The following is a 24,094-nucleotide window of genomic DNA, read 5'->3' as shown; positions in this document are numbered from 1 at the left end:
TGAGTAGGCATTACTCATAGGCTATACCTATATATTATATTATATAAATTAATGTGCTTCCTTTAAATTTTTTTTTTGTTTTTTATTAATCTTCTTGATTAATTATCACTATAGAAACATAACACAATAGTGTATGGTTCGAATGTAGTTCTAATCTTACCATTTTAGATCTTTGAATAATAAACAAACTCAACAGGAATTAAAATAAAAAGTGCTAATTACTCATACTCTAGTGGTAACAATCATGGAAGAAGTGTAATCAGTATTAAAGAAAAAGAGTTTGCAAGTTCAAAATAGATGATAAACGATTTACTTCAATTAGAAATAAATTATATAAAGGAAGGAAGTTGTAATTAGTGAAAGAAAAATGGTTAATATAATTATAACAGTTCTCAATACTGGAGCAGATGTTGCTGTTGAAGGATTAGAGTTTGGTTGAAAGATTGGATTAAATAAGGAAATGGCGAAAAACTAGGAAGAAGAGAAGATATTATTGGAAAGTAAAGAATTACTTTACCATTAAATTTACTTCAAAATATAAGTATAAAAATTTAATGACGATCTGTTTTTAGATTGTGGATTATTTGACATTACTTTTGCTTCAAATAAAAAAATGGATCAAAAATAATTTTGTCTTTTAACTTTACACTTGATGAGAAAAAATACCGTTCAATCTCAGCTTTAGAAATGTAATGGGTACTCTCTTCCAGCAGACACAACAAGTAAACGTTGGTTTGCTGACTTCAAACGTTGTCTTAGAGACACCAATGATGCAAAACATAGTTGACGTCCAAATGAAGTGGTAACAATAGAAAACATAAAAAAATACACATAATCGTTTTGAATTATCAAAAAGTGAAATAGCGAGAACAAAAAACGCGGCGCTGGCGTTACTCTGAATGGAGATTATATTGATGAATAAAACCAAATTGGGACAAAAACAAAGTGTTTTTATGGTTAATCCCGGGACTTATCAGTTATGTTTTATTTTGTGATAAGAAAGAATGGAAAATTAGGGAGGGGCTACGAATGAAGATAAGCATTACAGAAGATTACTAGTCATACGTAATGCAAGAATTAACCATTTGTAAAGTTGTGATAAAGTAGTAGATTGGCGCCATCCACTTGTAGTTGTATCCAAACCTAATGTAAAAGTGAGAGTATGTATGGATCTAAAAAAATTGAAGGATCAAATTTAGAGGAATATACATCCCATTAGACTACCTTGGGACATAGTATCAAATACTTCAACAAACATTGAGTTTTTACAGCATTGGATGCAAAACAAGGATATTGGCTCATGAAACAGGGGAAAAATACAAGAGAAATGACTCGATTCATGACAGCTAGTGTGGAATATATATTTCCTTAATAAAGCCCCGATGGGATTCATTACAATGGAAGACGCAAATTATTTTCGTGGAAATGAGGCAATGGAAGGTTTATCAATTACTTATTGTGTTGTAGACAACTTCCTCGCTTTATCACACAAACTTTCGAATAACATATTAAAAATGTCCATAGAATTGTATTAAGATGTAGGGTAAACCAAATTACAATAAATCCATCCCAAATTGTATTTGCACAACCTAAATTAAAATATTTTATTCATATTCTATTCAAGAATGAGTCAAGTAGCTATATCCACTGAGAGAACTTTTATCGACAAAAGTAGAGAATGTATGGACCAAAAATCCTTTGTAGGCAATTAAAGACATTTTAATATATCACCAATCCTAGTGATCCGATCCAAGATTACAAACCAAACATGAAACAAATGCATCTATAATAAATGGATTGGGTTATGTATTACGTCAGTAGCACAAAGAAGAATGGAAATTCATTCATTGTGGCTCTTGATTTCTCTCAATAGCTGAAACAATATAATTTAACGTTTGAATGTAAAAAAAATGACATATATAACTAGCATCCTTAACTCTATTTAATGTATTTACGCACAAGTAACCGCTTATAGTTACATCATATACATGATAGCGCTAGACAAATTACATTTTAATTGAAAATATAAATGTATCAATTTGAAACGATGTGGAAAAAGGGGAAATACCATAAACCACCAGATGCGTCATCAAAATGACCGGTGTTTCATCCCAAGGAAGCTGAAAAGTTGAATAGAGAAAATAATTTGGCGGACGATTCAATACAACAATCATATTACAAGATATTCAGTACAAAAAATTGTCTCGTTTTATATGGTAATACACTGGTAATTTCAAAAAGGAAACAAGTTCATGTTATTCAAGGATTGTACAGTTCACAACAAGGTATAGAAAAGACAAAAAGAGAGTATTGGTCAGAAATTAAGTAAGATATTGAAGAAATGATTATTATATGAGAAATTGTATAGAATATTACTTAGTTCACCAGAAGAAACGATGTATGCAGATCTGTTTTAGTAGGGAGGAAAAAATTGTTGGTATATGGGTATCTGGAATCCTTACGTCGAGGAATTCAAAAGAGTTCCAATATTTTCTGAAACTAGGATCTCAGTAAAAATAAGAACAGATTAAGACCCTTGGTTCAATTCCAGACATTCTGGAAAGTATAGAGAGTAATGTGTGGACCTTCTTCACCCCATAATCCACCAAATCATATGTACGCTGAGAGTTTGATGAAGTGTATAAGTAATTTCTTAGTGAAAAGTGGAGGGAAATATAGATTTGATGAATTTATATATGGAATTCTAGAATTTCGAAAAACTCCGAAATCTTATGTAAGATCACCTAATGAAATATTGTTTGGTCAACAAATAAAAATATCCTTTCCCATCCTTTGGAAGAGCTATACCCCAAGATCCAGTAATCAACAAGAAGATTATTTGATGAAAATAGAAGTGTAGAAGAAGAGAATAAGGTCCACTTTCATACTATTAATTTTTGAGTCCCTTTGTCCCGAATATATGGGACTTCCGTTCCAATGGTTGTATCAGTATATTCTAAAATAAATAATTTGGACAGGAAATTAATAATTCACACACATCACTTGTATTCAGTGTCTTCAAACATCATTCGAACCTAGACCATTAATAATGGGCTTTCTATTTATATATAGGATAATGGTGGAGTGAAACCCCATATTTTAAAGTAACGAATAAATATATTTATATTTCTTTATAAATAATTTGATATGACATGTCTCAAGAAAGAGGCTAAGACGAAGAACTACATACAGGGATGAATGTCAGAAGTGATATGGATGTTGTAAAGTGTTTTTTTATTATCCAATACATTAAATGCATGTCATAAAACATCTAAATAAGGAAAATAGATTGGTACACACACCTATACGATGTTTTTCTATTAAGCAGGCTTTTCAGACATATTAAGGATTCTTTTTTCTTTTTATTTGGATGTGTGTCAATTTTTTATGGACTGTTGAAGATGATCATTCAGAAAAAAAAGTTGTTCGAAACCAGCTCTACCATTCTAAAAGTCACAACAAACTTTTTTTGTCCCCCCTCGAAAAAGAGAAAATATTTGACAAAAAAAAACTTATGGGCACTTATATGTATACATAATATTTGTTCTAATGCAAAAAAATAATGAAAACTATTTGTTTTCGACTATATAGAATAAGAAATTGTATGTTGTGTAACTATTACTTTAGAATTTAGTGTGTCCATTGATGGGAATAGCTAAAGAAAAATAAAAAATATTTCTACAGTGATATCCCTATAATCTATTATCCATACTTTTTTTGGCAACTGTTTTTTTTTATAACTTCTCTTATAAAATGTTCTTAAAGTTGATTGGTTGAATTCAAATTAACTCCTGTTTAGCTCTAAACAATTTTTGGTATTAAAAAAAGTCCAATAATGAAAAAATTGAGCCACGGCCAGTGGCATCTGAACTATAGAGGCCAAGAGGCATCTATAGTTCCCTCTCCTTTTTTTTTTAGTAGGTAGAATATTTGTCTAATAAAATGGTAAGGTATATATTAGGTTGGGGAAAAAGTAATTTCGTATTTTGCGCTCCTATTGGTCTGAGTGTATAATGCAAACACTTTTTGACATTATTGCACTTGTCCAGTTCATTCTTGAATTATTGTACGTCAAGTATGGGGATCACAGAGGAAGAAATTCGCTTTTTTTTTACATTTTTTCTACCTAAAAACGGAAAAACGCAACGAAAGCGAACAAGAACATTTTCTATTTATTCGGAGCCGCTAATCTTTTGGTTCTTGTTGTACAACAGTGGTTTGAGCAATTTCCCCCTTTCAATTATGTCCTCTAATGTGAACAACTCGACCGTTTTAAGCTAGCAATCGAAAATAAGCGGTCAGCATTAGTGAATAGGAGGCAACAAGGCATCATAAGGGAAACGTCAGGGCTCATACATCTATGATGGCATACCTCCAGCTCTAGGAGAGCATAATGGGAAGTTATTATGGATCCACCTTACATTCCGTACCTGGCACCAAGTTACTGCCAACTGTTCCTGTCTATGACCAACGCGGTTGGTCGTACAAATTTGAACACAATAGAGGCCTGTGTCCTAGTTACGAAATTACTTTTTAACCGACTTATTGTATGGCCCAACTTGCGAATACATTTAAATACCAGTGCCAGATACTAATAAGTTTTTGGACTTTTTCTGATAATATTGACCGAACTCCTTGAAGTGCACGAATGGAAATTTGCCCATCACGTTTAAGTTCCATTTTCTGGACTTGTACGTAAGCTAGGGAGCTCAAGTTTGTTTTGCTTTGTAAATAGTTGTTTATGCTTCAAAAAATATCGAAATATGAATTATATTCAATCCTTCATTTATAATTGAATTATTAAGTGTTCAGTTTTCTATGGACGGCCCTGTATTTTTGTTAGGTTAGAAAATTTTCAGACTATCTTCGTATATGTGAAACATAATACTACTTCAAAACACAATATTCATTCAAATTACTGAACTTCTGTTCAGAAATGGAAGAGTTAACGAATTGTTTTTGTGGGTTGATTCCTAGCCCATATTTTCTCTTTTCAACTATCAAACTAACTTAGGAACTAAAAGTTCCATCTATCCAAAAACCAATCTAATTAAATGAGACTGATATTAAAAAATGATAAAAATTGAAGTTTTCCTGAAGTATCCAGGAAGATTCATCCTTATAAAAATAAAATAGTTAAGTTCTGATGTCTACTAATCAACACATAGATTATCTTACTTCTGAATATGTAAAACATTTTAATTTACTTAATGAGTACATTCTTCATCGTTTCGTGAAAATATGATTATTTATATAAATTGAAGACATACAATCAATGATATGGTATTCATTAATTATTTATATTAATTTAATTTTTGACTTTTTCCAGGTGTTTTCTCTTCTGTACATCTACTTTCTATATCCCATGAGCCCAGTGACACTTTGTGCATCCATTTACATGACATTGGCCATCACGGTGGAAAGATATTTGGCTGTATGTAAGCCAATTCTATATAGGTAAGTACCAAATCCGCTAATGTAATTATAAATTATATATATATATTTCTTATTCAATAGACGTACTGGCTTGATCTTATTCTTGTACAAATTATATTATTTTGAAATTTTCAAATGTGACGCCATTTCTTTAACAAAATCATCTGAAAATAGTGCTTGGCACGATTTTTATTTAAAATGTGAGCACTCAGCTCTAATAACTGCCTCAATACTAGTTTTAAATTCCTTGCAGACCTCGACTATGTAGTCAGGCTAGATCTTGGTCCACTCCTTCTTGATGGAAGCCTCTAGAGACTGGAGTCTCCTGTGAGGAGTAGAACAAACATTGGCATTCCGGATTGAAAAAACTAAATTGTGTACCACTAGATAATATCACCCCTGTTTATATGACTTATTATTCTACATCAAACAATGGCAGGCATTGGAATCACTTAGCCCAATCTTATCTTGACAATTCCTTTAAATAAATATAAAAAAAAACACACACACACACAAATGGAAAGTTGTTTTATTTGGGTGTCAAAAATATAGGTCATTTTTATATAAATGTCCCTTCTCTTTAGATTTGATTCCAGCACTACATACTTCTTTTGTGTCAGTCATAATTTAGAACTGAAGACTACAGTCCTGCATATTGGTCCCAAAATTTATAAAGTTCAGTCCTTTATGACGTCACTCTAGTACTGAGAGTACCATTCCCAAGGACCAATTCTAAGATTGGACTGGACTGAATAAATAAAGACAAATACAATACTACTCCTCACAACTAATCCAAGGAGAGGAGATCAATATAGTTTATTAATTGCAATAGGATTTAAGCAAAATAGTTCAAACTATATGCACATTTTTTCAACTTTCTGTTAGTTAACTGGGATATTATTCACTCCAGCAACAAAAATCGAATATTGTAGCTTTTATTTTATATAATTAAGCAAATGTTTTTAGTATAAGAATAATTAATTACATATTGTTTATAGCCCGAACTCGTGTTGTTATCCCTTAGTTAATGAACTTTTTATAACGTAATTAGTGAACTGGGTAAAAAATAAAAAGTATTTAATTAGATTATAATCAATTGAACAAATATAATAATTGGTTGAATTAAATTTTGTTTAATTTTTTTAACCATACCATTCATTTTGCATTAGTAAATATTATTTAAAACTATTCAAATACTTCATTCAACATAAAATATTGAGAAAACACAAAATACATTATTTTTAAATAATGTTATTAATATGAGTTTGGTGTTTTACAGAGATTGACTTTGTTATTCTTATAATAAAAACACAAAATTGAAGAAAATAAAAAATAAAAATAAATAATAATTGAAGAAATCAAAAAGAAAAAGAAAAGAACGACTTCAAAGTAAAAATGTTCATCAAATACACTAAACCTCGTTTAGTAATAGCTAAATATACAAATAAGTCCTTCATAGAAGATTATCTACATAAATTAAGAATGATTCATAATCTGATTTAATGTTTGGGGAGCATACTGCAATAAAATGTAGATTTGAACAAATAAGAAGCATTTAGAGTATAAATATAGGGATATAAAATATCCCAGTTCACTAATTAAGGGTCAATATGATTTTACAAAAGGCCATTTTCTCGATGTCTTATATTTATAAAACTATTTTTAGGATTTTAACAGAGATTTACTAGTGCAGTATGGAAGGAACATTTTTTTCTTAAATGCTACAAAATTTAAATGATGTAGTCGTTCAACAGTTTGTAATGTAACTAGATGATTAAGTGGCCCAATATTTGTATTACTCATTGTTTTACACTCAAATAAAAGTTTTGGGATGTCTCTATATTGTTCTCTCAACACATCTATTGGATTAATCCTAGAAGTTTGATCTTTCTCGCAATAAACATGAAGAAATGTTTTTATCGTTTTCTGCCATCAGTTATTATCGAATTGTTCGTTCCTCTCTCGTACAAAATGTTTTTATTAAAAACTTCTGTCATAAAATTTACTCATTCTAATTGATGAATTCGTCATGTAGTCAAGTCCTGCATTCCCAATCACAAGTTCTTGGCACTTCATAGTTGATCAAACTTTTTTTAAATCTCACTATTAATCCCATCGTTTTCCGACCAAAAGATATCAAGGTACTTTGTGATTTGGAGTAACATAAATGGACCTTTGCCTCTCATTATCTCTAAGCCTTGCCGAGTCTTTTCCTCCAGTTTCATCTTCAGTAACTCTAATTTATTAATTTTCTAGTATATACAATCTCAATAAGCTGAGTAAATGTCTAAATTGTTTTACTAAACAAAACAGTATTCAACCCACATACTTATAAACAACAATGACGTAAGGTGGCGCCACTATTCTGGGTATGTAAACAAACTACAGATAAGTAAACAACGGTCATGTACACAATGTATCGATACCAATTCCTTATCAATAAGTATTGGATCAGTCCTTGGACTGATCGCCCAATCTGTCTCACCCCCACTCTTTCAGTTCTTTTTTACCATTCAACGGTACTAGGGACCGATAATCTTAGTACTTCAGTCCTACGTTCCTGACTATTTTTACTGATATTTTTCACTAAGAAGAATTTAATAAATGATTGCAAGCAATTACAGTTTGGAAATTTAAAACTAACCCCACTTGGAAAGAGAAAAGGAAATAGACTTCCATTATTTAATTATACATTTAACAAAAATATATATTAATCTTTTTCTGATACATAGCCAATGTCAAATCAATTTATTCCATTTGGCCGTTATTTTCCTCAAAAATGGTGACAAGTGTCTTGCAAAAAAATGAAGTTTATAAACAATTAACAAAATAATTTACGTTTACATTGTTTAATCTTTTTTAACGGGGCTAGACACGCCACTAAACTCTCAATAAATCCTTAAGTTACTCTCTGTTTTTTGTTTATTCATTATTATTTTTTTGAACAAACGCACTCTTAGTTACTCTCACCTTAAATGTTCGTTCCTCAAGAATGAACTAATAATAATATCAGCTTTAAAATTTTTTAAACCCTTTTTAAAATTACTGCTACAAACAAAACAAGATAGTAGAGTGGAAGACAACGCTTCAACGGCATTAGCCTCTGTTTACCAAACCAGTGAAGATGGCCAATTCAGCAAAAAGTCTTCGTTTAAAGTGGCACATATTTAAAAAAGCGGAAAAAGCCGTTCACCTCTCTTGTTGACTCATTGCAATGTCAGTCATCTCACTAGCTAAAAAACCAAAAATGCAATTATTTTCTGTATATTGATTTCGCCATTTAGGATATACTGCACGGAGTCACCTCGCTAACACAAAAATACCATATGTATTTTGTTGTCAGCTGTCGATTCCCTTGATACGTCACAGCTATTTCATTATTTATTCTTTTTGATAAATACACAAAGTAATAAGTTATTATATAATTATGCTCCGTTTCCAAAACAACAGAAATACAATTTCTTGTTGATTCCTCGTCGTTTATATAATATATATTGGCCATTTTATTATTTCCAAGTAGAAATTTTGCTTATTTTGTCGTGGAAGTAAACTAATCATAACTACTCTTTGAATCAAATATTACTCAGCAATATTATAATACAGTATCGAATAAAATACTATATAGATTTTAATAATATGTAATTTATTTGAAAAACGGTTGAGAAATAATATGACAGTGATAGTCTAGAAGTACATTAGATATAAGTGGCAGTTGGTATGATTGACTTATTTGGCTATCTACCACATAATTACGGGCCTTTTTTCTGTTTCTTTTTGGAAGAAAGGTTGCGTAGTACAATAAAGATAACGACATGACTGATATATATTCATAATTTAAAAGGTTGTTTTGTGTAAAGTTTTTGATTCTTGAAATTGTAATTGTAAGTAATTCATGAAAGCATTTCATTTTCAGATGTCTTGGTACATTTAAATAGTTTTTGGAAGTTTGAGCAGTGATATCGACATGTATAACATTGATAAGTAACAATATATGTAGATGTATTTGTAGCAATAATATAATATTATTTTTGTGATGTTTTAATACAGAACGAGAGATGTGTACAGTAAAATATTGTAAATGGTCAGGAAAAGAAAGCTTATTTACTTTGTTTGTTAGAAATCAGCAATGAGGATAAATGTTACGTAATATGAATAGCTATAGGCCATTTTTAGTTTGTTTCAAAGAGGAAAAAAGGTTGGATACCTTTTTCATTTAAAAATTAGAAACATTCTGTAAGATAATGCCTTACGATATTATTATTTTTCATAATTACAGCTGATCTCTACGACTTGAAATGTAAAAAAATAACCCATTCCGATTACATAGGCCCCATTATTTCCATACGATCAATCATCATCTATCTGACAGACTTTTTTGTCACATGTAATGTCTTAATTCGTTGTAATTGGAGGGAGAAAGAGATATAGACAACTTAGGGAAAATGAGATTTATTATAATCTGAAAAAGTTTAATTCCACACTCTAAGTGGTATGAAAGAAGTTTCAAAATGGAGCTTATTTTTTCTTTAAAAGAGTTAATTAAACTTTGTCCTATGTCTTTATTTTTCGTTTTTTCATGTAGTTATATTTAGACTTATCAAAAATGTAACCTAAAATGAGCGCTACACATTTTGTGGTTGTCATTTGAACAAAAAAATATCCCAACCCTGTTATCAACACTCTTTCATTCTTGAGGAAGTTAAGTCTATTTATAAAGTTTTTTTGTGATAAAAGATGGAGAGTAACATTCATGATTTGTTTGAGTATTATCGGGTTCGGCGAAAAAATCTTTACACTTTGCTTTTCCTACATAAATCAAGTTTTTTGTGAATGCAGTAAAATTTTCTGGTCAAATATTAAAAATAAACAAAAAAACTAGATCTTCCTAAGTGTCTTAGAAGCCAAGAAAATATCACTTTTGGACACTGGCAAGAAACCAACGGAGATTACATTATCACCATATGTCCAGATTAACTACACAGACATGAACTTGGTGTTCCAGCAGGATGGTGGGCCTTCACAAACGTCCAAAAAGGCCCCGAAGTGGTTGGAGGACAACTTGCCTTTCTGGCCAAAGAAAATGTGCCCTTAATTATTTTGCAAATTGTCTGTGTTACCACGTACATTTTGATTGTTTTTTTTTTACAAATCGTCAGGAAATATTTTTTACAACTCTAAGTATATCTATTGCAACTCTCAATGAATTCTCATAAAAGTCAGAGAGAGAAAAAAGGTAAAAACATTATATAGGATTTTGCTAACTACGTCATTAGATATATCCAACTGCTGAACTTTGCAAAAGCACAATGAACCAATCTGCCTCAAGAAATATTAGTATATGTTGTATTACATTTGTAATACGTGTAAATAAACATGCTAAATCCCATTCAAGACGATCTTATGTATTAGAAATAAGTATTTCATGTTATCTTTATTATGCATATATGTATATAGAATGTACAATTGAATATAGACTATGATAAGAAGATGTCATTGCAAATTCATTTATAATATATTGAATACTATTATAATATACTAATAAGTCTAATAATCTTGATAATTTTTTGTAATTGGCTGTAAAAAACGTGGAACCCATCTTGCACTAAACTTGCAGTCTTCTTTAACGAAACGAAAAAGATCCGTTATTACTGCAATATAATTGTCAATGTTTAATTTTCTTAGCAACGGTCACGTTTTCATTCGTCGTATGATTTTTTCCACAATCTCCTTTAAAGAATATTCTTCCGTCACAAAAGTCTTTGTGCCACTAAGAAACTTTTTGCCTGTAAAGATCTCCTTAAAGCACAACTGTTGAATTTACAGTTTCTGCAAAGCTGAAAATTGCACTTTAGTTCAATATCAGAGCCATATACAGGGTGGAAACTTGAAACTTACACACTTGGGAAGAAAAAAACCTGCATACCATTATTTAATTATATATTTTCAAAAACTCTTTATTAATCTTTTTCTGATACAAAGACAATGCCAAATTTATTTTTTCTATTTTGTTGTAATTGGTATCACAGAGGGCGACAAGCCTCTTGCGAAAAGAGTGACAAGTATTGCAAATAAAGTTCCTGTCCATACCAGCCCACTCCTCGTCGACGGAGGCCTTTATGGCTTGAGTGTTCAGGTGACGGATGCTACAGGCCCTCCTTTGATGTGCAGTCAGAAAGAAAATTCGAGGGGATTGACATCCGGACTGTATGGTGGTCTCATTCTTTTGTGCCAAAAAGCGATATTGTTAGCTAAGAAGGTCTGAGTAATTTTTGGAGTCTGAGCGAGGCCCCCATTTTACTGAAAGATGACATTGCCTTCGGGAAAATTTGCCTGGCCTAGGGAAGCAGGTTGATATTGAAAATGTCGATGTACATTGTTGCCATGAGTCTTTAATCCACCGAGAACCGGATCAGGGACGCCATAACGATGTTGGAGGCAACAATGTATTTCTCCAGAGCCATCCTTCCTCTCCATCTTCTTGTTGTGGTCATATTATACTTAATATTTTTAAAACTGTATTGTACTTCAAATGTATTGAAGGATATTTAAATTAGAAAAAATATATTTTACAGTTTTTGTTTTGTTTTTTGCTTTTTTTTATTATCACAGATAATTTTTGCTGTTATGCACAAATTAAAAAAGTAAGTATAAGAAAATGCAAACTCAAGTAAATGTGTAGAAATAGATAAATTAAAAGTGTATTTTAAAATTTTAACTTTGGAGTGGAACCACATCTAACCATGTTTTCAAAAATCTGTTATATAGAATAAAATTCGGAATATGATCAAAATACTTTATATATGACAAAAAGATTCAGTTATTTATAAACAAGATCAAAAATCAAGCTAAAAAAGTTTAAGTAATATACCATATATGTATTTTTTTATACTATTTGATTTTATAAAACATTTTAGAGCTTTTGCTTTTTATACAGAAAAGTAACATGGATGTGAAAATAATATAGAATTTATACAAAAATAAATTAAAAAGAATCAACAAATGTAAATAATACATATCAGTAAGAGTAAAGCATCTGTATTCCTATATATTTCTACTTCATGCGTTAATATTTTTCTTCAAAACTTCACTCTACCTAATTTTTTTAATTAATCATAATTAAAAAACTCTGCATGCTATTCCAAGTTTTTATTTGACATAAAACTTTGTCGTTTCTAATTAGGACTTTTTTCAGTAATTAAAAACAAGTTTATAGCAAGCAAATATTTACATGGGTAAAACGCTTACGTATTAATAGAAGGAAATCATACCGAAGAAGTGAAAAATAGTGAGAAGATTCTATGTATATCCGTCTAAAAAGCATTTAAATAGTGAGTATTTTTTAAGTTGCCCGCTTTTTTGTAATTGGTAATCTGAAGAGTGAATTTTCTTTCCTGAGTAATAAAAAGGCTTTCCTAAATAGATTCAATTATAATCAAAACCTGATTGAGCATTCGTGTGTGCTCATAAAAGATGATGATCAGAGGTGTAATAAGAATGAAAAATAAGCATATGTCCTATGAATTACTCCAAAGGATGAATTTAAAACAATGTCATAGGACAATTTACTAGTAAAATTCTCAAAATCTTCCTGAAGGATCTTTTTACAAGTTACTTTTGGGTATCATTTTGCTTATGTACATACATATTATGTTTCAAATATCATTGTCGCTAAAAGATTGATTTAAATCGTGTGTATTTTTAGCTAACCTGCTGTTACTCTCTGTCTAAAATAATTATATTTGATCTCTACATGAATAATTATCAATATTCCTTTGGGGTTTCCAACATAGGTTCATAATTTTATAAAATTATTTTTAATATAATATCATTATAATAACCGTTCAGAAATCTTTGTACACAAGTAATTTCATTTAGTAAAAATGAAATTATATAAAAACGATTTTTTTAGTTTCTTTCTAATTTTGAGGTCTATTTAGGAAAAGTGAATAAATTTCAAGTCTAAAAAATGTCAACAAAAGGTATTTTTCTAGGTTGAAAACAGATGACTAACTATAAACATTGTATGTATTTCTTGGTACCTATATACAATACGAGTTTTGGACTACTTTATAAATTATGATTATGAATTATTTTATCTTTTACTGATATCAAACAAAATTCAAACTTTATAGGGTATAAAATAACAATGAATGACTCAATTTTAAATACTTTTTTTTATATGTAAAATATAATTGTTTCAAACAGCTCATTTAATTTATATATTTCCTTACACCGGAATATTTTTGAATCATCAACGCTGCAACCTCGAGTGATTTATGGCACAAATAAATTGTTAACTACATCAATATATCTACCATATAGCTTTATTATAAAAGATATTATTTTGATATAAATTTATTTTAATCATTAATACGCTTAAGATCAAATTACACCAAATATGAATTAAATTTCAACAAAAAAATAATTCCACTAACATATTTACATCCATTTATAGATGCTTTTAAATCTGTATTATGTTCTTAAAATTAAGAATAAACGCATTTATTTCCAAAAGCTCTTTATTAAGGGGGGAAATTATATATTTTTCAAGGTCTGTGTTTTATTTAATGCAAAATTGAATTTTGCTTAAATTATAAAGCCCTTTTAACTTTTATTCATATGTATAGGATTTTTTCAAGTTACAAAAATTTCAAAAACAAAATATTTAAAACGATACTATAAATCATTTATCACTATCATCCATTTTTTTATAAACTTATTTTATTCATTTTTAAAAATGAGTTTTAAATAATAATAAGTACGTATAGTTGAAAAATTATTGCCATTAAAAGCGATTTAAAAAAAATTTAAAATATAGATTTCCTGTTTAATGACATAAAAATATATAAAAGAAAAATTAACACTGGTCTCTAATGCAGTGGTTCCCAAAGTGGAGGGCTGCAACCCCTGTTGCAACTGGTTAAAGCAGCTTTAGATTAATTTATTCCATTTGGATCAACTTATTTAGGTGAGACGACCTTTTCTATATAACCTTATTTAAAATAAATACAGTTTGCAGTTTAACGCAGAGAATAATCTGTAATTTGCTGTGTCAAAAATTAAACCTGTCTTGCTCAATACACATGCGTCACAATAAGACCTTGATTCGCTTATAAATCTATTTACACATCCACAGGCTGTAATGTAATTTATTTGTGCGTCTCATTTTTATGTAATTTTACCACCAAAAAGAGAATTGATACTATATAAGGGATTCCAATTAGTAGACCGATTGCTGATTTTTGATCTTACAATATATACAATTATTTTGTTGTTGTATTTCTTATTTTTTCTTATATATTACAATATATGTGGAATGAAAATCCTTAATTAGATCAATATTGTCAAATAACTCATATTATTTGCCTCTGGGTTGAGCTTTTTTGGGTTGATATGGCCTTTAAGTCATTTATTTGCATTAAATGCTCTCCAAACTTTATATTCATCTCTCAAAGAGAGGTGTAGGGATCATACATAGTTTAACACCATATTTTAAGGGTGACATTTAAAATTTTTGGGAGCTACTACTATCCGTGCAATCAGTGCAATCCGCAAGGTTTGATCATATAACTGGATTCACCAAATGGAAGAATACTAGTTTTTCTTTGATTAATAATAATTGATATTTACTTTATAAAATTATGACATTTTGGGAAACAATATTTTTCTTGCAAGTTTAATTTTTTGCTTTGGAAAATCCGTTAAATAGCCCTCAAGCACCTTTTCTTTTTTTCTCTCGAAAAAATATCGACATTATTTTTGTTATCGTAAAAGGTAGTGTCAATTTATATAGTTCAAAAATGAAAGGATAATTTGGAGAGAATGTGTCGATCAATTAAAAAGTATATAAACCCTACGATAGCGAACATCTTTTTTATAAAGCACTTGAACCCCCTATACCCCCAATGAACTGAGTAAGAAAAGAAACCCCGAAAATGACACGTATTTAACAATATGATAAATTATGACATTCTTGTAATTATCGATGGAATGATAATTTAGAATCGGGTGTTTTTTCCGTAATTGTCATCGGGAAAGTAATGTTTAATTTTCGATTCCGATTCTGATGTATTATCATTTATTACGGGAATTAAACTATCTAATAAAATAATTTATGATAAAAAATGCTCGAAAACAGAAAAGAAACAAATTGAACACAAACTAAACGAGAAGAAAAAAAAGAGGGCTAAACACATGCGATTGGTGTAGATATTGAGGGATATGTTTTGTAAAGAGATCTAGGAAAATTTGCCTTTGCAAAATTTACCATTGGAAACTTTACAGTACGATTACTCACCCTGGGAAAATTCGCCATGGAAGAAGCTCGCCGGGCAAAAAAAATCGTCTTCATTTACCTATTTTTTGTAAATATTATTTTTTATTAAATAAACGAAGGCGATTTATTTTATCAGTTGTTATTCTTAGAAATGTATAGCAAAATAGCGTATTTTAACTAATATTTAAAATATTGGAATAGGGATTTTTTTGGAATCGTCCAACCATTAGTTATAATAACGACGTCATTTCAATTTTGTATCCTTGTTTTAACTATTATATGCATTTTGCTTTCGTAAATATCAATTAAAATGGTAAAACTCTTGTATTAATTTTTTTATAGTAAGAACATTAATTTTAATTTATTATAAAAATTTCCATAAGATATATATAACTTTATGCGAATTTCAGGAATCAACTAAGAGCCATCCGTTTTTGCTTTGATTGCGTGTATTATATATATCAATAGCTACAAAATAAGATTCTAGGACAGTTAACTAAATTCAGTAAGCCTCTATTGAAAATAGCTAAATATAAAATAAAATAAAAAATAAGCAAAGCGTTATCAAAATAAATAAAGAGTTGAATATTTATTGTTTTAGGAACATACTGAAACATACTGAAAATTATTAGCCATAAAATGTAGATTTCAAGGAATAAAAACCATTTTCATTTATCTTGGGGTGTACATATAAAATCCCAGTTCACTAACGGAAGGTTAAGCATGTATATAATGTTGAAAACAGTTGTTTTGTTCATGGGGCTAATTAGCATTGGTGTTGCTAGGTTATTTATAGGGGGGTTTATGCCCAAAAGTATTGGATTGTTCAACGCATTTATGTAGGAAAGCTTTAGTAGGACAAGTCAACTTCTTGGAAAAAACTTTATTCATCAAATAATAATTATTATTATCTTTTTACATAAACATACATTATGAAATCTCTCTAATTAAATAAAAATGTTATACATTTATTAATTAAAATTTATTTTTGTCCGTCACTAATTACATTTTTTCCCTCCATATTTGTCCTAAGGCCCTCTCTCTTGAAAACTAGACAAATGAATACTTCTAACATATTCTTTTTCACATTTCTTTTTCAGAAATTTGAATGTTACAATGACAAGTACAAGGCGTGTAGCTCTCTACGTCACTCCTGTATGCATCGTTTCAATATGTTTAAACATTCCCAAATTCATGGAAAATCAAGCACATTCAACAGACAATTCAACGGAAATTCAAGTCTCAGACATGCGGATCAATCCTACATTTATGCTATACTATACAATTAGTCAGATATTTCATCCTACATTGACAACGGGGATCCTTCCAATGGCTGCACTCATCTTTCTTAATACGTCTATATTTTTAGGTAAAAAAAAATTACTACATTTTGCGTTTGTTGGGGAGGAGTTTATAGACTCGATAGTTGTTATTTGCTTCTTCATTGAATTGAGAGGAAATGGTAATGTAAAAAAATCAAGATATTTTGTTTTTTTTATCTCAAATTATACAGCAAATAATAGAGATGATTTATTTCGACCAAAAGCATTAAATAAATATTCAACCCAGAAAAACATCAATATATCTATACGAACTAAACTTTCAATACACAAGTGAAGGAGTTTACTTTACTACACTCTTACCGGGTAGATCTTATCTTCTGGTACACATCATAGAAATTTTCAATTTTTATGAGCAAAATTTAAAAGAGAGGCTTAGTGAGGACAATTATTTAAAAAAATCATCTGAAAAAAGCACTCAAATTGGATTATAGTTTTCACACAACCCACGGAACACCAGCCAACTCGAGGGATTTGAACAAGTTTGTCGTGTTAGAGGGGTTCCTTGGATGAATTGGATGTGGTTTTTAACAATCCTATCTAGCGAATTTATAATGTGATATTATTTATCATTAAGTTTGAACCAATTATGTGCGATTTTCCTTCATGGTCATTTTCCCCAGGGCCTATTCTTAGTACCAGTAAGAACATATAGATTAGAATTATGCAAATCTTGATCCTCAGTTGTACTCTGAGTTCAGCATAGATTTACACATATAACTACCTAGAAAACTCTCTCTGTTACTTTTCGTCTTTTATGTGCACATACAGTACTTACTAATTTTTACTTAATTGTAATCTTTTCAAGAATGAATTAATATTGATAAAAGCTTTAGATGAATAAGAAATCTGTTTACACGTTGAAACTACAAAAAGTCTTGCACAAGCTCTATGTTATAATTTATACAACTCTTATTAGATAAATATGTAAAAAAAAAAAAAAAAAAAAAAAAAAAAAAAAAAAAATCACGAGTTCAATTTTTAGAGGTTTCTTTGTTTTCAAAATCAAGCAATTTTCGATGTATGGATCAAATAAATCAATTTTTGTTTAGTGGTAGGATATTTAAACGAAAATATATATAATTATTTATAAAGCTCTCTTAAAACCGTTTTTCTCAATTATTATTTTTTATGTGTCTTCTATCTAAGAGTTTTGCACTTTGCAGTTTATAAAAACATAAATTTTTTTGTCTGTGTTTTTTTGTTCTTTTTTTATCATTACGAAAAAGATTAGAGTATCTTAATGAATAGTTAGATTTTATCTATAATTGTATAATAAGTAGTACAAGGATTTGTATCTATAAAAAAATACCATGCACAGGAAATTGCCCTAGAGAAAATTACCAATAGGGAAAATTGCTCAGGAGAAAATTGTCAAAGTGGGAAATTAACATTGGGGAGATTACCAATCATCTACTAACAAAATCAGAGTACCTCGGCCCAAAACTTGTTTTGTTCAATGGCAGGGCCTCCAATCATGTTAAAAACCACCGCTGTCACTTCACAAAACATTCAGACCCCTCTGAATACTTTAAAATAAACCCCGGGACTAGGGGTTGATTATGGCTACGGGAAATACACTAAAAAGCTTAAAAACAACCCCATCTAGTTTATAAAATATATATACCCTTTCCAAAAGCAGCTTTATAATGCAATTATGGCCCTCCAATAACTTCACAATGCACCCCAGGTCCATGGTTCTTAACCCCTTGGTGTTTTGGCCGTACCCTTTATGAACCCGTAGGCCTGGGACTCATTTGGAAGTATTTGGAGGAGACCTAAATGTTTCGTGAAGTATTGATGGTGGTTTTGAACATGTTTGGTGGCCTTGTCGTAGTATTAATCAACAAATGGGCCAGGGGTTTATTTTGAAGTATTTGCAGGGGCTTAATTGTTTTGTGAAGTATTGATGGTGGTTTATAACCTGCTTATTGACCTTGTTGTAGTATTAATCAACCCATGGGTCAGAGGTTTATTTTGGAAGGGGCATATATGCCTTGTGAAGCAGCAGCGTTGATTTTCAATCTGCAGTGTGTCTTTGGTGTAGCCTAAATCATTCCATGGACATGGATACCAGAGTTTACTTTGAAGCATTTCGCGAGGTCATAAATGTTTGTGAATCGGTGCCGATGATTTTAACCTACATGCTGGCCCTACCGTAGGCTTACACAGCTGGAGGATCATTTTGAAGTATTTGAAGGTGTCCTTAATGTTTTATGAAGAGGTGGCGGTAGTTTTTTACTTGCTTGGTGTACCTGCTGTAGTCTTGAATACCCATGGACTCGAGTCCATTTTTTGTCTATGTGGTGCCCCTGCCATTTCACAAAATGAGTTTTGGACCGAGGTATTCCGAGTTTGTTAGTAAACTACTAGAAATTTCACAATGTCAATTTTCTGAATGGCAATTTTTCACTGGCAATTTTCTCCACAGCAATTTTTTTGGAACCAAAAAATACTAATAAAGTGAAATAGATTTTAGATTTTCTAAAAAAATAATTTTCAAATCTTTGACGTGTTGATCACGAGTCTATAATTATTTTTTGTTCCCTCTCATATCTGTGTCATTGACTAAATTTACACTATAAATTGGTTTTAGCCTACTTTCGACTAATAAAAAAGTAGTAACCTACATAAAAAAATAAAAATTATCTGCAAAACGGTAATTTAATTTCAAATATTGATCAATGTTTCATGTGACATGATCCAATTGTGAGAAAATGCAATTTAAATTACCTTTAAAACCATCTTTTATGGGTTTTGTTATGAAAGAAATAAAGCCTTCAATTTCATTATTTGTTAATTTTAATGGTTCATTTTAATGGGAAATAATTAATTATTTTTTTTTATAGTTTCTTCTAAAAGGCCTAGTTCAGGACCAATACTCATATGAAAACTTTTTTGGCATTTATATTTTATTCACAGAACTTTTAAAATAAGTCACTTAAATAAATTAAACTAGACGATAGAAAATATTGTATTTTCAGACATAATTCTTCTTTAAAAAAATTTCAAAGTTGTAAATTATACTCAATGTTAACAAAAAACTACAACAACGAAATGCTAAGGAAGCTCAATTTTCTCTATAACTGCTCTCTATTAATAGTTCCTGCTTCATAATATGGAAATTTTGAATCCCTTACTTCATAGTTTGGAAATGTTTTTTTATGTTCTAAAACATAAATCCTAGTATATACGCAATGAATACCCATTTAAGTACCTAATTTAGAGAATATTTTTATTGTACTAATACATTTTGTTGTGGAAACAGACTATAAAAATAAATTTGTAGAGTTTCACCTTCATCCAATTATTGATGGTCAGATATTGGTTATTTAAAAAATAGATTTTTTTATCAATATAATTTGAAACTATTGATGACATTTTATTGGTATAATATACGAGGGATAAAATGTCTACTACTTCTTTTTAAATCAAAGAAAAACAAAATTAATTTAATCAAAGTGTAAAAAGGGAGAAAAACTACTGAAAACTTGATACATAATGTATATACTTTTAATGGAAATTTCAGAAATTAACACTACATTATACAAATATTACAGGTTAGTTTTCATAGTAAATAAAATTTGAAACGGTAGACACCATTTAAAAATAGCCAAAATGATGATACTTGTATATTTTTAAACTACATTTGATAATTGTCAAAAATAGTGTCTGAACGGTTTAAAACCTTAACAGATTTTTTTTTTAATTAATCCCATTAAAAATGTAGTGGTCCAGTCAAAAATATTTGGATTTAAAATATAACTTTAAATCATATTTTGTAAATACTTTCAAACACTAACACTAATTATCCTTGTTATTTTAGGAATCCGAAAGACTCAATTACACCGCCGTATTCGTGCATCAAATAGCCTGGCTCATGGCAATTCCTCCTCTTCAGAACCACGAACCAGTTTAAGTAGCAGTGAAACTAATTTGGCTGTAATCCTAATTGGAATCGTCATTATGCACGTCATTTGTCACACTCTCCGCGTATTCCTTGCGGCTCTTGCACTTCACTTCATTAAAGATACGTTGGACTGCATGCAGCACAAGGGAGAGTATGTTCCACCTCTTTGGACAATGTGCGCAGAGTCTCTTTCCTCACTCATGATAATGATTAGCTTCTCAGGCAACTTTCTCATTTATTGTTCTGCTTCGAAACACTTTAAAGCTGTGCTTACAAGATTTTGTTCTTATTGTCGTAGTGGAACCTCCAGGGCGGAAGTTCCTCCTTCTCTTCCTCTCATCAATAGAAATTCTCCTCTTGTTTCCATTCCTCTTTCAGCTATCAAATTGGAGGAAGAGGGACAAAGGGGACCAGAGATAGAGGCGTCCAATATTGAGAATACAAGCTCTGTGGTTGAAGCTAAGGCATTGAAAAGAAAAAAAAGGCGATTTCATTCACTGCTGGATACAATTCGAAGGAAGAAACAAAGGAATGATCGAAATATGTATGGAAAAACGGATTTAAACAATACCATAGGAGACTAATTGTCAAATGTTTAATACTTCGTATTGGAATGAAAATATCTTGAAAAAATACCCACTCTGGAGACTCATTAATAAAATGATTGGATTTTGTATTGTATTTTACTCCGTTGAGGATAACATGAGTGAAATAATCAAATTCTTAAAAATATTGATAATGGTCTTTTAACCAATAATTTTATGCACTCTGAGTAATGTTCAAATTCAAGTAAAATTAAATATTCATTATATATGCTCTTGCTTACAACTGTAAATGTAATTCAGCACCCACTTGGTTGACTTTGATTTATGAAACGAGTCAAAATGATATTTCTAGCAAAAGGTTTTATCACAAATTATTAGTTTATGAATAGGAGCTCAGTTTTTGTCCATCAACTCAGGATTTTGAGATGAGGCATTTTTCTATTTCATATGAAAACTATTCATAAGCCTACACATTGAAGGTTCCAATGTAAAAGTACATAATTTTCTCTACTAAATTTTGTAAATTCTTAATCAAGGAATTACAATCAAATGTAGTGACACAAATCAAATATAAAATTACATATATACAATTTTCTTCCGCAGTTCAATAGGAAATATAAACTATATGATTTTTTATTTCTTGGCTGTTCTTTGATATCCAACTTCAAGGTTCTCCTCAAAATTGTCCAAATGGCTATGTAAACATTGAACCTAGGTATTCCTTCTAAATTCAAGATATCATTAGTAGCTCTTCCCCAATTTCTTCATTGTTGTCTACTTTTTTTCCCCTAGAAAATTATCTACTCAGCCCTTTCTGCTGTCTCATTTATTTATGTGATAAAATTTGGATTCAAACCATTTTCTTTTCTACATTGAGACCAGGAAAAGTTGAAAATTTATGACTGAAGAATTCTCCACTGGGACCAAAAACATTGACAAACCCCTTCATCAATGCAAGTTTTATTTGGAAAAGAGAAAATACAATGTTTTTCCTATCTATTGGAGAATCCTTGATAGTATTCTTATTTCCTGATGCCAAAGTGTGTCCTTGAAGCCATTACTTTTCCACCCAATGCTCAACTTTCCCAGTAACTTAAAAAACAGGGGTATTTTGGATCCTCTTTGCTGACCGAAAATAAAGTTAGTAATTTTCAATTCAACATCAACTAACCACCCTTGAACAGTTAACATAATATTGCAAACTCTCTAGAACAATGTTCCTTAAGCTTTACAGAATGGCCAACTAGTATAGAGTTACATATTTCATATGGGTAACAGAATACATTTAAAGCTTATTTTGGAAGTGTGAATAAAAAGCTTCTCATCCCTTAAATCTTATGCTAACAGTTCCATAAAAAAGTACAATAGTCGAATTGGCCAACTCAATGGAAGTACTTACACAGTTCCCTTTTACCATAAAATGAAACACTTTTCCTAGGTTTCAGCAATCTATTATATTAATTTCAATGAATAACTTAATTCCAGGTAAATTTCAATATTAAAACACAATTTTATTTTTTTTGTTTATTTTCGTATCATATAGAGATAATGGATGTTCAAAGAAAATAATTTTTTTTAGTTATTAGGAGACTGAATTAAAAATAAACTAAATAATCCGGGTCTTTTGCTACACTCCTCAATACAAGGATACATTTTTCTTGAAATTCATAGAAATGGAAAATAGGTATTCCTATAGTGCAAAAACGTGGAGTGATATAAAAAATATTAGATCATATTAGTCTAAAAATACTCTTAAATTCAGTCCCAGATATATATATATATATTTTTTTTTTAGATCAGTGTTATAAGAATAAATAATTTACATCAATATTTTTTTTTAAATATTCAAATATATAATTTAGCGTTGTGTAATTATTTTGTAACGTATATTTTTTTTTTTTTTTGTGAATGATGAGTTATTATAGTAAAACTTTTCGTCCTGTTCATTGTGTTGTGAGAAAATATTCATATATCTTTCATTGTACAACTTTTTCGTAGTACATTTAAATGTTTTTTCTGTTTGTAATTATTCAATAAATAATTCCGTTAATTTTAAGCATACAATATTTCGTTATTATTGGATTTATACTTAAATTCTTAGGATAAAAGTTTGTACCCGGAATGTATAATGCTGTCAAATATTATGTTCGAATCTCATTTCCTAATGACTTCTGCCAATAAAGTTGAACGGAAGCTGTGTTTGTCTGTTTGTTTGCAGGATTACGAAAAAGTTTACAAACCGATTATTATAATAACTTTTAATTCTGGAGTAGAGATGTACCGATACCAAAATTTCCGCCGATTCAGACTCTGATACAATCTTTTGATCCGATTAGGATTTTTTTTATCTAGAAAGGAATTACACAAACAAGTAACAAAATGATTTACTTTTTTTAATATTTAACTTTTTATTAATTAGGGTATGACCAAAAAAAAAAAAAAAAACACAGTCAATCATAATTATGATTATAAATAATTTGAAATTAAAATTATTTAAAAAGTGAGTTCATCTACGTACTCAAGTGTCAATTTAGTCATGGTTGGCTCATATACGAAGAGTGTTCAAACAATAAGTTAGCTTTATAAA

General features: G+C 29.9%; 1 protein-coding gene across 1 annotated transcript in view; it reads left to right on the top strand.

Moving 5' to 3' along the window:
- The window catches only part of LOC121129548 (FMRFamide receptor), a 98,861-nt gene extending 75,293 nt beyond the window's left edge, over positions 1-23,568 (top strand). The window contains exons 3-5 of the mRNA XM_040725267.2: positions 5,330-5,457; positions 16,813-17,081; positions 20,879-23,568. Of these exons, the coding sequence (XP_040581201.1) occupies positions 5,330-5,457; positions 16,813-17,081; positions 20,879-21,546 (1,065 nt within the window). The 3' untranslated portion in view covers positions 21,547-23,568. The remainder of the gene's footprint in view (positions 1-5,329; positions 5,458-16,812; positions 17,082-20,878) is intronic.
- Positions 23,569-24,094: the final 526 nt, after the last annotated feature.

The sequence above is a fragment of the Lepeophtheirus salmonis genome, chromosome 14, assembly GCF_016086655.4.
Source record: "Lepeophtheirus salmonis chromosome 14, UVic_Lsal_1.4, whole genome shotgun sequence".
Taxonomy (NCBI): domain Eukaryota; kingdom Metazoa; phylum Arthropoda; class Copepoda; order Siphonostomatoida; family Caligidae; genus Lepeophtheirus; species Lepeophtheirus salmonis.
Note: the sequence above shows the minus strand (reverse complement) of the source record. Positions and strands in the feature narration are given on the sequence as shown.